Genomic DNA, 13,011 nt, shown 5'->3' with positions numbered 1-13,011 from the left:
CAGAGAAGGAGTTTTGCCAGTGGTCTTGAGTTTACTTCGACACAGGTCGGGCAGAGGGTTGCAGGTGCTGGGAAAGTGCACGTGTCATCTGACTGTAGAGTGGGGTTCTCGCAACTTCTTTTTGGTGTTTTGATTTTTTTTCTATAAAAAGAACCTGGCACTTCTCTGATTCAGAACTGCCCTGCCAGTGGTGCTGGCTAATCAGGAGGGGCCTGGCACTTGGGAGGCTGGGCTGCCAGGGGGCTTCCCCATGGTGTTCTTTGCCAGATCACAGGCCCGGGGGTGGGGTGGGGAGTGGGTCTAAGTGCTCTGGGGACTCTAGCACAGGGGCCACGTGGCCCAGGTCAGCCGGGGGTTGGGGGCTGGGGGGAGGATGGCTTCCCCAGGCAACTGGGCACTTCCACAGGGAGCTGTTCCTGGAAGAGGTTCCCAGGCCGTGCCGGTAGTAGTCATGGGCGACCATGGGTGAGCTGCTGGAGGGGACAAGCACCATGCTCCCACGGAAGAATGAGGGGCTAAGCCTCGGAGTCCACTGGGGCCAGAGGCCACTCCATGACCGCGAAGTGCACGGGAAGGTGTCGAGAAGGTGTTTTAACTGCCTCCTTACCCTGGAAATGTCATTACGGTGATAATAAAGAAGTTGTGAATTCAGGAATACTTCCCAAGATATACCATAGAATGTTAAAGGTTCATGGTATACTCCCATTCATCTCAGTCCTTTTGATTGATTTTATTTACAAAACACACACACACACATCTGAGTCCTTTTGATTATATTTACAAAACACACAAACCACACCACGAGACTCCAGAACAGCATTCACTTTTACTTATAAACATGCCAACAAACCTTCCTGTCTTGATTTTGACTGGAAAGCAGCTTATATTGAGAGGAGTTGTTTAGCTCATAGGTTCCCTGACTCATTTGGCCTTTCGGGGAGGGGGGGGGGGACACGTCTCAGCGCCCCTTTGGAAATTAAAAACGAAGTCCCTAGTCTTCCCAGAAGGCATGTTTTAGATTTCTATTTCATAAGTTCTTTAGCAAAGCCAAAAGGGGGCTAGCCCATATTTGACAAAATGATGTCAATATACAGTATTTCTGCATTGTTTTATGAGTTTTAGTACCAGTGCAGTTTGTAATCAATTACAGACCTTTTCAATGGAAAGCTCAATGATTTTTATTCAAGTGTTGCCATTATTTATTTATTTATGCCATTAGTTATATAAAACATTAAAAAATTGTTTAGTGAAACTAACAGTGTGGACTTAGGATGGGGTGAAATCATCAGTATCATGATCTCGCTCTATAATGAACTTGCAGTAGAAAATCATACTCAACTGTTGCTTTCCTTGCCTGCATTCAGTCTGTTCTGCTCCTCCTAGCTAAGTGCCTCTGCTGCTGGTTACCAGAAGACTGTGCTGTCTTTCCTCCCATGAATAAAGTGCAGAGCATGGCCTTAGGTCACAGCTTTCAAAGTGCTACCATTGTAGATTTATTGTATTATGTTCATAGCAAGTTTATTTGATCTTCAAGTTGACCGGCAACAGCCTGTTAATGTGGAATCCCCTGTGTGACTCAAATGTATACTTCTGCAGAAGTACACAGTATCAGACTCTACTATCCGTGTTGTGTGTTTGCCAGACAGGTCTAAAGTTGTGTACTTTAACAAAAGTTTATTCCAAAAAAATATTCTTGAGGGGAAAGAGTTGTTGCATTGGGGCACTGAGTTTTCTGTCGATGGTGTTGGACTAATTTGGAAAAGGATGTCAACAATGGTTGTACAACACGAAGAGTATAATCAATGACACTGAATTACACAATATAAGGTATGGAATTGGATAATGTTCTGTTGTATGTATTATTGCCACAATTTGAAAAAAAATAATTACACAAATAACAACTACAAGAAAGAAAATGTTCTAGAATTGAATATGTCAATTGTACTTTCCTTGATATGATTGAATTATTGAATTTTATGACATGTGAATGAAGTGCTAATGACACTATTATAAAAATTTCTTGGAAGAGCATATGACTGGGCCCACAATGAGGCATGACATCCTTCACTGACCTATAACCCTCCAGGGGACAACACTGGAGACAAAAGTATGGGAATTCCACCCGATCTGATCCCACCACATCGAGGCAAACCACAAAGGGTTTGCAACAGAACACCAAGGGGAACAGAGTAACGAAGTCCCCAGGGAATACCAAAAATAGACTTTGGGGCCAGGGCATGGCACCCCAGTCCTAAAAAATGATCTTAAAAAAAAAAAGCTATGAAGCTGCCTGTAAAGCTGCCACAAATAAATTTAAATAAATTTTGTTTTGAATAGAGTCTTGCCTTGGGACAAGATACTAGTCATATGAACTTGAACAGTTTTTAGTATATATTAGCAAAATGTCTACCTTTGTTTTATGACCTTTTCATGACTTCCAAGAAATCTTTGTTTTATTAGCACTTCAGTCACGTCATAAAATTCAATAATTCAATCATATCAAGAAGAGTTGTTTAATTAGATTAGTCTAATTAAAGCAATATGTAAATGTTCTTGAAGAAAAAACGTTTTGACTACAACCCATAATACAGGCTAAAGTATAAATTACCTGCTTGTTTCAGCACCCCCCAAAGCGGGAGCAATTTCGCCCACTTTGGAGAACATTAAGCATGTGAGTTCTAAAGTGTAGTAAAGACCAGGGTGTTGATCTTCAAGCCCCTGTTTACCTGACTCACAGGCATTCACAGAAGTAAGCAAGCAAAGGTGAGAGGCAGTGAACAACACTCTCCTTCTTTAGCTCCTTGTATCAACTCTACTCTAAGCACTCCAGATGGTCCAGGGCGTAATAGCAAGCATGGTGCTGTGCATTTATTTACAAGACGATCCTAAATGACCCTCACAGCAACACCGACCTCATCACTGCCCTGCATTCTTGGGCACTAACCAGCTTGCTCTTACCTCTCTACCACCAACCTCTCCTCTACCTCCTTTGGGATCCTGAGGCTTAAAAACGGGAATTGGCACATCATCATCGGAATTGGGGGGTGGGAGGGGGATACAAGTTGTACATTTTACTCTCTAGACAATTATTGGGTGATGAGTAAAAATGGGGCAGACTAAGGAGTCAGATGCCACTGACAGCTTTTAGTTCTCGACAAATTTTCAAACACAGGCTAGGTATCATTTTTAGGCCCCTAATGGCTCGCGTCTCACTAATTCCAAAGCAAGGACCCCCATTCCAGCCTTCACCTACCTCCCCCTCCTAGCCCCCCGCCCCCCTGTACCAAATACACAGTGTTTGACAGCGGTCTCGGAATAAGCCATCTGCCGTCTCCTGGAGCTGAGAGAACAGTAAGTGCTGGTACTTGAATCGCACTTCTCCCTAGCTGCCCTTCCTGCTCGGAGATACCACTGGGGAATGTGTTTTGTAAACAGCGAGCCACAACCAAGACAGTCTTCCTTCAACGTTTAGTTTGTCAGGAAAAAGGAAACAAAAAAAGACGGCAAAGTCCGACGTGCTGTCAGCCACCCGCGTGGATTCTGACAGCATCAACATGCCTACTGTCACCGGCCTCCCCAAGTACCCCGTGTCCCGGGGGCGCCTTCCTGCACCGGGAGTGGCATCCTCCCAGAACGCTGGGAGGGAGGGAGTGGTTACTACGCCACCAGGAGCCCCGCGAGCCGCACCTCTTCGGACTGTGCCCAGCGACCGGTTCCGCGGGGCAGGTCCCGCCGGACTGGGGCAGCGCGAACGCTGCGGGGAGCCCGGGGTGGGGGGCCAGCCAGGCCCGCCGGCCCACGGCCCCGCCTCGTCTCACCTGTTCGAGCGCCGCCTCTTCAGGAGGGCCCGGGCAGGGGGCACCGGCCGGTCACAGAAACGGAAAATGGTGCCGAGAATTCTAACCAGCCATTTGTACATACCAGGCCGGAGCAGCAGCGGCGGCCGACACACCCCGAGACGCGAACCCCAGAGCTGTCGCCGCCGCTGCCGCCTTCGCCGCCTCGGCCACCACCGCCGAGGCTCAGTCGCGGATTTGTGACGCAACCCGAAGGCCCGCGGTTAAAACGTCCCGAGGGACCCCGAGGCCCCGCCCTCCGCCGCTCCTGACGTCACCTCCTGCGGCCCGACCGGAGAGCACTCTGGGTAGGAGGCTGGAGCCCCGCCTCCCGAGCCTAGCAACAAGAATGCCGGTGACCCAGGTCCAATCGCTGTCGAGAGCGGAAGGGGAGTGGGCGGGGCTTTGTCCCTGGCCGAGCCAGTCCTGCAACGGCCTGCGGGGCAAGACCCACTGACACACGTAAGGGAGTCCGCCTCCCGAGGGGGTTCTCCGAGTACCCGAAACACAGTAAATGGTAGTAAATGTTGAGTGCACAAAATCTAGCGGTAAAACAACAACAGCAGCAAAAAATAAATACAAGGTGCCGTCGATTCCGACTCCTAGCCACCCTATAAGGCAGCAGAACTGCCCCTTTGGGTTTCTAAGGTTGTTTACCTTTATGGGATCAGAAAGCCTCATCAAAGCCTCTAGAGTTCTCCCAAAGATAACGGCAGGCCAGGTTAATTATCCCATGCTTACCATGCGCATGCCCTTTATTTTGCATTATATCCTATGCCCGTAAGTTTTACAGGCATGCCACCTTCATATCTGCTGGCAGTGGCCGGTGATTGGGAGCTTTGTGCCCATTGTATAAATAAGAAAGCAGGTACGGGAGTGATGAAGTCATTCTAAGATCACAGAGCTACCTAGTGACAGTTGGAATTGGAGCCCGATTCTGACTCCCAGTGCCTTTCTCGACCTTGAAGTCAATCGACTAGGAGAGATGTGCACGCAGATAATTACACACACCCAACCCACTGCCATCGAGGCGATTCCGTGTAACCTCTAAGCTACAGGGGGCGGCAGTGAGAAGCGCTTGTAGGCAGCAGGTGTCTTTCTATCCTGAAGTTTCTGTGAAGACTTCCCTCTCACCCACAGCGACGGTCTTATAAATTGTAAGGAGCCCTGGTGAGGAGCTCTCGTGGCGTACTGATTACACGTCAGGCTGCTAGCCACAAGGTCTGCAGCTCAAAGACACCAGCCACTCCACAGGAGAAAGAAAGATGAGACTTTCCACTTCTGTAGAGTTACCATCTCGGGAACCCGCAGACACAGTTCCACCCTGTCGAATAAGGTGGCTATAGCCACTGAGTATAGACAGGGGGGTTGGTTATTTTATAGGACAGAGTAGAACAGCCCCCTGTTTCCAGGACCATATATCTTTAAAGAGCAGACATCCTCCTGGCTCTCCTGCAGAGTGGCTGATGGGTTCAACCGCTGACTTTGAGGCTGGTGGCCCAATGTGTAACCCAGCATGCTACCAGGGCTCCTTAAACGGTATAAAGACTGGCTTGCTGGTTGTTATGATAAAAGGTGTGCCGCGTGAAGTGGGAGCCAGAGAAGGGAAAATCCCACCCTGTGGGAGAGAGGGACAAGGGAGAATTCCTTAAGGAAGTCTTCACAGAAAACTTCTCGATGGGAAAACACCTGCTGCCTACGAGCACTTCCCATAACCTTCCCTTTGTAGCTTAGAGTTCACACTCCTAGTTAATTATCAACCAGAGGCGTCCCCAGACTGTATAATGCTAGAAAATCCAGTACCTCTGGGTCCAGCCCCCTCTCACAAAATAATCAAAGAATCTTCAAAGGTTTTCACGTCCTATAAATCCACCTGATTGCACTTGTCCCTCACTCCGTGAAGCCGCCTGGGTGTATAGGCTTGCTTGAGCTTTAATGCAGGCCTTGTCCAGAAGAGTGACGCCAACAGATCATATCCTTGAATTCTTCAGCGAGCCTCCTCATAGAGCTGCAGCACCGTCAACATCCCACCTGAGACCACCATGACTCAGACCTCGGGAAGGAGAACGGTTCCTGGAGGGTAGAACCAAGTCCCAGCGCTTGACTCACGTGCTTTCTTTGTGTTCTCCAAAGCATTGCGAACATTGAGCTGTTACTGAAAGTTTGAGTAACAGAATAATTAGAAAACTAAGGAGACATCAAATTCATAAAACTCAAACTCGGTGCCTTCTGACTCATAGAGACTCTACAGCACAGGGTAGGACTGCCCCCCCTCCCCGTGGATTTCTGATACTGTATCTCTTTACAGGAGTAGAAAGGCCAGCTTTGTCCCAAGGAGTGGCTTGTGGTTTTGGACTGCTGACCTTTTGGTTAGCAACCAAATGTGTAACCCACTAAGCCATCAGGGCTCCCAAGGAAGACATTTAGGAGTGGCTATGAGATGTGCAGCATCTATGGTCCATTGGCCATGGCCCCTGGGGACTCCTGCATCCCCAAGGGGACTCTCCTCAACACTTTATCATAAGCCACTCATTTTGGTCCCATTCTGGGCTAGACTCCCAGGAAACTTAACAAGAGTTGGGATCCCTCTTAGAAGACAACATTATTATGCAGAGTGGTTCCCCTACCACTAGCTCACTCCTCCCACAAGAAGAGCTCCTCTTTCCGCCCATCGCAAGTTTCAGGAGGAGATTCTCCAAAGTTAACAGAGCAGCCTTTGCTCAAACACAAAGTGAAAAACAAAACAAACTGCAAGCAACTTTAGAATAGCACCTTATCTCAGGTTCTGATCAAAGAGATGTGAGAAATAGTGAGTTCAAGTCAGAGTATTCTAGGGCCACCGAAACAATTTCCTTGTTTTACCTGCCCATACCCAATAATGAAACGTCCATCGCCAGCGATGAAAAGGAGGGGTATTTTGGAAGGACGGGCCTTAGTTGTAACCCCAAGGCCTTCTGAAGCAATCGCTCTCACAGGATGTATGGCAGCCCCCTAGCCAGTAGTACACATACGAGTGTGTTCACTTCCAGACACACATACTCTCACTGTCTCTAGTCACCTTCTGGAATGAAGAAATAAAGAATGCTTGGACTTGCCATCACTCTCAGCCTGAGATTTGTCTGCCAGATGGCACCTTCCCTGCCCTGTGGTCCACAGTAGGGCCGCAGACAAAAGCCTATAGGTTATCTTTCGCTTCAGCGCCATCACGGCAGCCGGCATTGTTGGACCCAAGAACTCTTCACCAGAGAGCCAGGGGAGAATGCCAGGACCACGTGGAGTAACAGGACATTGAAATGCCTGCTTTTAATTTGGTGAGCTTGCACCCGTGTCCCACAGAAATGGGACAACCTCGTTGCTCAAGCCCGTGCAGGATTTCTCTTCCAAATGATGCCCCACTTTTCCTTAAGGATCCTCATCCTCTTCCCACTGAGATACTTTCCTTTCAGCCTTTCCAGACCCCACCTCCATCTTCCCCAACACCTACCTCTTCCTTGCACAACTCTTTTTAATATAGTTAAACCATTCAATTGTATGTTATATAAATTATATGTCAAGATTTTGGATTTGTGGTTTGTTTTTAAGAGAAAGAGATATCACTGTTGGTGCTGGCTATCAGAAAGAGTAGCATCTATATCTCAACGGCTTGTCTTAAAGCAGCCATCTAAATGAGGTGTCTGCTAAATCCACATAGAAGGATCACACCAGCCAGTGTGATTCAAAGAGTAAATAACAAAATCCAAGATCAGAGGAGGAAATTGTATTAGAGCTACATTCGGAGGACCTGGTTTGCAGAAGACGATGGATAACAGTGAAAACCAAAATCCATGTGCTGTTTCCCCACACAGATTAAGTCTCCATTGAATTCCCTTGGTCTAGAGATGTGAGCAGTCTTGCCCTCAGACAAAGTGTATTGAAAAGTAGATTACTGCAGATTGTTGTTCTTAGGTGCCATCCAGTTGGGTACAACCCATAGGGACCCAGCCCACAACAGAATGAAGCACTTCATGATCCTGTGCCATCCTCATGATCGTTCCATGGTTGCAGCCACTGTGTCCGTCCATCTCCTTGAGGACCTTCCTCTTTTCACTGCCCCTCCCCTTGACCAAGCATGATATCCTTCTCCAGGGACTAGTCTCTCCTGACAACGTGTCCAAATTGTGTAGATGAAGTCTTGCCATTCTTGCCTCTAAGCACTCTGGTCATCCTTCTTCTAAGACAGATTGGCTAGTCCTTATAGCAGTCCAGGGTACGTTCAATATTCCTCTCCAGTGCCACAATCCAAATACATCAATTCTTCTTCAGTCTTCTTTATTCAATGGCCAACTGTCATATGCATATGAGACCATTGAAACATCCTGGCTTGGGTCAGGCATACCGTAGTCCGCAAAGTAACCTCCCTGCTTTTCAATAATCTGAAGAGGTCTTGTGAAGCCTATTTCCCGAATGCACCATGTCTCCTGATCTCTTGACTGCTCCTTTCATGAACAATGACTGTGGATCCAAGCAACACCAAATCCTCGACAACTGCAACCTTTTCTCCGCATTTTACCTATTGATCCAGTTGTGAGGATTTGGGTTGTGTTACATTAAGTCATAATCCGTACTGAAGGCTGCATGCAACCTTTGGGCTTCATCAGCAAGGGCCTCAAGTCCTCCTCACATTCCACAAGCAAGGCTGCGCTGGCTGCATGCTGCATGTTGTTCATCAGCCTTCCTGACGACGCCGCCTTCATATAATCCAGCTTCTGTGTGACGTGCTCCACATATGGATTGAATAAGTACGATGAGAGGACACAGCCCTCTCTGATCACCTTTTCTGACTTCAAACCCTTGCCTGTTTTTACAACTGCCTCTTGATAAGAGCACAAGGAAGTGTAGATGGAGAACTGCAGGTAGGGTGAGGTTAAAATTTAACATTATCATTTGATGTACCTCTTGACCCATTTATAATTATACTTTCTATTATTTTCTACTATCTCTTAGATTGAAAAAGTTCCATGTTTTTTTGTTGTTATTAGGGTCTTTTATATTATTTTCTTCATACGGAATCCAGTATAGGTAAATCTGTAGAGACAGTAACTAGTTTAATAGTTGCTTAGGGGAAGTTTGATGATAATGAGGAACTAATGATGGGGACAAGAATGAAGGAAATACTCCAAAACTGACTGTGGTGATGACTGCACAACTCTTTGATATCTTTAGACCATCGAATTGTGTGGTACCTGAATCATATAGCAATAAAACTTCTTTGGAAAAAAAACCACACCAAAAGTCTGCCCCTTTTTCTCAGAACAATAATGCAGCACTGCACTTCAATCCGATTTTGATAGCGCACGTTTTCTCTCTAGCATTCATTGAATGTTACTACAAGTCTGCTCTATTCTCCCTGGCCCCTTGGGAAAAAAGCTCAGGACCATTTAATGGGGTAGGGACCTTGTTGGGATGGGATATCATTGGTTTGGGCCTAAAGTGACTAACCCAAACACCAAAGCCCTTGCCATTGAGTTGTCATGCGTTCTTGGGACCCGATAGGGCCAAGGTAGCCTACCCCACAGAGTTTCTAAGCCTGTCACCTTCATAGGAGCAGATGGCCCCATCTTTCTCTTGGGAAGTGGCCGGTGGACTCCCACTGCTGACCTTCTGATTCATGGCTGAGTGCTTTCCCCACGGCCTCACCAAGGCACCATCGAGTAGCTAAACTCCATCATCAATCCCCACCCGAAGATTTCATTCCCTTCTGGGCAACAGCTTCTTTCAAAAACCCAAAACTCACCCCCATCGAGTCGATGGATACCTTGCAGGTAGCAGCCCGGCGTCACCCACTGTGCCACCTGGGCTCCTTAGCACCCAAGAAAAGCCAACGCTCCGAGACTGTAACTTTAGTTTTATTCACTCTGTCTGATATGACGGAGGACCGGTGGACTTGGGATCCACGTGCTTGTTTCCTACCCTGAATTTCGTGACAAAAGTTACCTACATTTACTACGGAAATCTTGGCCTGGCTCATGTGGAGAAATAGCAGCGAGCACTACCTACACCTGTTTCCTACTCTATCAGATGGGATTCATAAAATCGGACTCTCAGATTTGTGGGCTGATGAAACAGGAGGCTATACGTGAAGAGCCTACTTCAGTGCCCGGCACAAAAGCCAACTGCCAATGAGTCAGCTTTCCCTCATGGCCACCTGTGTGTGTCGGGGGAGAATTGTGCTTCCTACAGCCGTCCATGGCTGGGTTGGGGGAACTAGACTGCCGGGCCTCTCTTCTGAGGTGCCACTGGGTGAACGCAAACCTCCAGCCTTTGGGTTGGCATTGTATTGGAATGTAAATTCTGAGCACCTGGTTTGCAGAAGACGATGGGTAACAGAGAAAGCCCAAAATGTGTCCCCTGGATTAAGCCTCCACGGTGGCATAGTGCTCACCCAGTGGGCTGCTAATTGAAAGGTTGGCACAGGCCAGATGCCCACAGGAACAGCTCTACTCCCTCCTACAGGATTGCCAGGAGTTGGCATTGACTCTAGGCAGTTGACTTGGTTGGTTGGTTGGTTGGTTGGTTGGTTGGTTGGTTGGTTGGTTGGAGTTCCTTCTAACCATTAACCAAAAATGTACACAGCCTGGCCCTCAGGCTAAGTACATTAGACAGTGGATTCCAACCACTCCTCCTATCACCCCAGGGAGAAGCGGTCTCCCTTAGGGGCTTTCTTTGGGTGTGTCCTTGATGAAGATCACCCTGCTGGGGTCACACCGTCATGAGTCATGCCCTGGGCGGAAGATGCCAATCGTATAAGCATTGCTAACGTCCCACCTGCATCGGTGATGTGTTGATCTGCCGCCAATCGTGCTCCTGTGAGGATTTCCTTATCCTCTCACATCCTGTTCAAACAGCCTGCTGAAGCCTCTGATTCTCCAGACACCTTTGGGGCCATTTTGATCTCTTGCTATTGTCATTATGACCTGCGAAGGGTCTCCCTCGTCCGCATGCCGTGTCTTTGTCTCCTCTTACTAAATGTTCATAAGCGTTCTTTACGTTGTGTTTGAGGTTTGGGGGTCTCTTTTGTCCCCTGCAACAGCACCCAGAAACAGTCCCTGTGTGACCCCCCCGCCCCGCCCAGGGACTCCCTGGCACATGGACTCCATGCTTCTCTTTCTTCTTCCTTTTCTCACCAAATGTGTTCGGCTTGCCGATTTTACCTCACACATTTCTCACCCAGCTGCCTGTTCCTTTCTCAAAACCCAGTAGCCAGGCCCTGGGCACTCTTCACGAATGCCACTTCAGGAGGGAGACATTTTATTCCTGTAAAGAGTGACAGCCTCCGAAACCCACGGGGAGGACAGTTCTGCCCTGTCCTACAGGGTTGCCATGAGTTGGCATCGACTCGATGGCAGTGAACTTGATATCAAGGCTGCCTTCCTGCGGCTCTGCCTTCACTTGTCCTTGCCCTCTTCCGCACCGCGTCCGGCCGGGGCGCCCTGTTTCTCCTTTGGTCGTCGTCGTTCCTGATAAAGGTACATTTATATTAAGCTACGGGCAAGTAAAATTAGGTTTCAGTTGTTCTGTTATTGAATCCCTAAGCAGCTGGACTGATGGGCACCCACATTCGGAACATTTGTCTGGGACAGTGAGACATAAAACACACCCCAGGCGGCAACCCTCAATTTCACTTTGCATGATGGCACCTGGCAACAACAATGTAACCCCGGGAGAAGCCCCAAAAGAGAGACGGGCATCTCTGGAAGCATTTAACATGAGCCCCAATAAGAGGGGTAGCATCAGGTGAGAAGCCCTCTGAAGGAACCCTGTAGTGGGCGGAATGGTGCCCCTCCCCCAAATGCCACCACATTCTAATCTTGGAACCTAAGAATGTTACTTTGTTTGTAAAAAGAGTCTGCGAAGAGGGCACTAGCATGAGCATCTTGACATGAGGAGATGACCCACGATCATCCTTGTGGACTCTAAATCTCATGACAAGTGTCCTTCTAAGAGAAAGACAGACGGCTACTGCAAACAGAAGAGAGAACACAGACCAAGGCACTGAGATCGGAGGGATGCAGCCACAAGCCAAGGACTTCTGACCACCATCCAAAGCTGGAGGAGCGTCCCAAGAGGGAAGAGCGGCTCGGTGGATTCCCATCTTCTACCCTCCAGCACTGTGAGAGAGTATATTTTGAGTTATGTTAAGCGCCCCAGTTTGCAGTGCTGTAACTTGTTATGGCAGGCACAGGAAACAAATACGCAGTCCAAAACAAGGGGTCCAAATAGGGGTCCCAACGCGGAAGTCCCAAGGACGACTTTTCAAAGTGGCAGGTCCTGGTTGATCCTTTGAGCTGCTGTGCACCTGGGCGGCAGCGTGCCCGCTCTGGGGAACAGCTGCCCCAGTGGAAGGTAAAGGTTCTCATGGCCAAGGGTTGGGATGCCAACTAGTTAGAAATTTAAAAAGAGAGCCAGAGCTCTCTCTTTCGTAGCACCACTTTAAAAACCAAGAACATATAAAACACTTGGGATTGAGACATAGCCACTTAAAATCTCTCCCCAAAATTCTATGAATTAAAAACGCCTTTTTTTTTTAACCAGGAGGGGAAGGGGAAGGTGGGGGAAGAGAGAAGGAACTGATCACAATGATTGATCTAGAACCCCCTCCCAGGGGGACGGACAACAGAAAAGTCAGTGAAAGGAGACAGCGGTCGGTGTAAGACATGAAAAAAAAAAGATACATTATCAAGGGTTCATGAGGGAGGCCGGCGGGCGGGGATGAGCTGATACCAAGGGCTCAAGTAGAAAGAAAATGTTTTGAAAATGACAATGGGGGGCAAAGAATGTGCAGATGTGCTTGATACAATTGATGTATGTATATGTATGGACTGTGATGGGAGTTGTATGAGTCCCTAATAAAATGTTTTTTTAAAAAAAAGCAAGCAAGCAAATGTTTTTGACAACGATGAGGGCAACAAGTGTACAAATGTGCTTGACACATGGATGGAAGTATCGATTGTGATAAGAGTTGTATGAGCCTCCAATAAAATGATTTTTGAATGGAGGGAAAAAAAAAGAAAGTGACAATGGCAGCAAATATACAAATGTGCTTGATACAATGGATGCACGTATGGATTGTGACAATATGCACGTATGATTGTGAGCTGTAAGAGCCCCCAATAAAATTATTTCATTAAAGAAATTA

The 13,011-nt window shown here is 47.7% G+C and overlaps 1 protein-coding gene across 3 annotated transcripts in view; it reads right to left on the bottom strand.

Annotated features, from left to right (window-relative positions):
- The window catches only part of SENP2 (SUMO specific peptidase 2), a 36,366-nt gene extending 32,324 nt beyond the window's left edge, over positions 1-4,042 (bottom strand). For all 3 annotated transcript variants that reach the window (XR_012785716.1, XM_075556169.1, XM_075556170.1), the window contains exon 1: positions 3,819-4,042. Coding sequence is in view for 2 of the 3 variants with exons in the window: in XM_075556169.1 (XP_075412284.1) it covers positions 3,819-3,919 (101 nt within the window). In the remaining variant the exon portion in view is untranslated. The remainder of the gene's footprint in view (positions 1-3,818) is intronic.
- Between the last annotated feature and the right edge of the window lie 8,969 nt (positions 4,043-13,011).

This window comes from Tenrec ecaudatus, chromosome 8 (genome assembly GCF_050624435.1).
Source record: "Tenrec ecaudatus isolate mTenEca1 chromosome 8, mTenEca1.hap1, whole genome shotgun sequence".
NCBI classification, from domain to species: Eukaryota; Metazoa; Chordata; class Mammalia; order Afrosoricida; family Tenrecidae; genus Tenrec; species Tenrec ecaudatus.
This window is presented reverse-complemented; position numbering and strand designations above follow the sequence as displayed.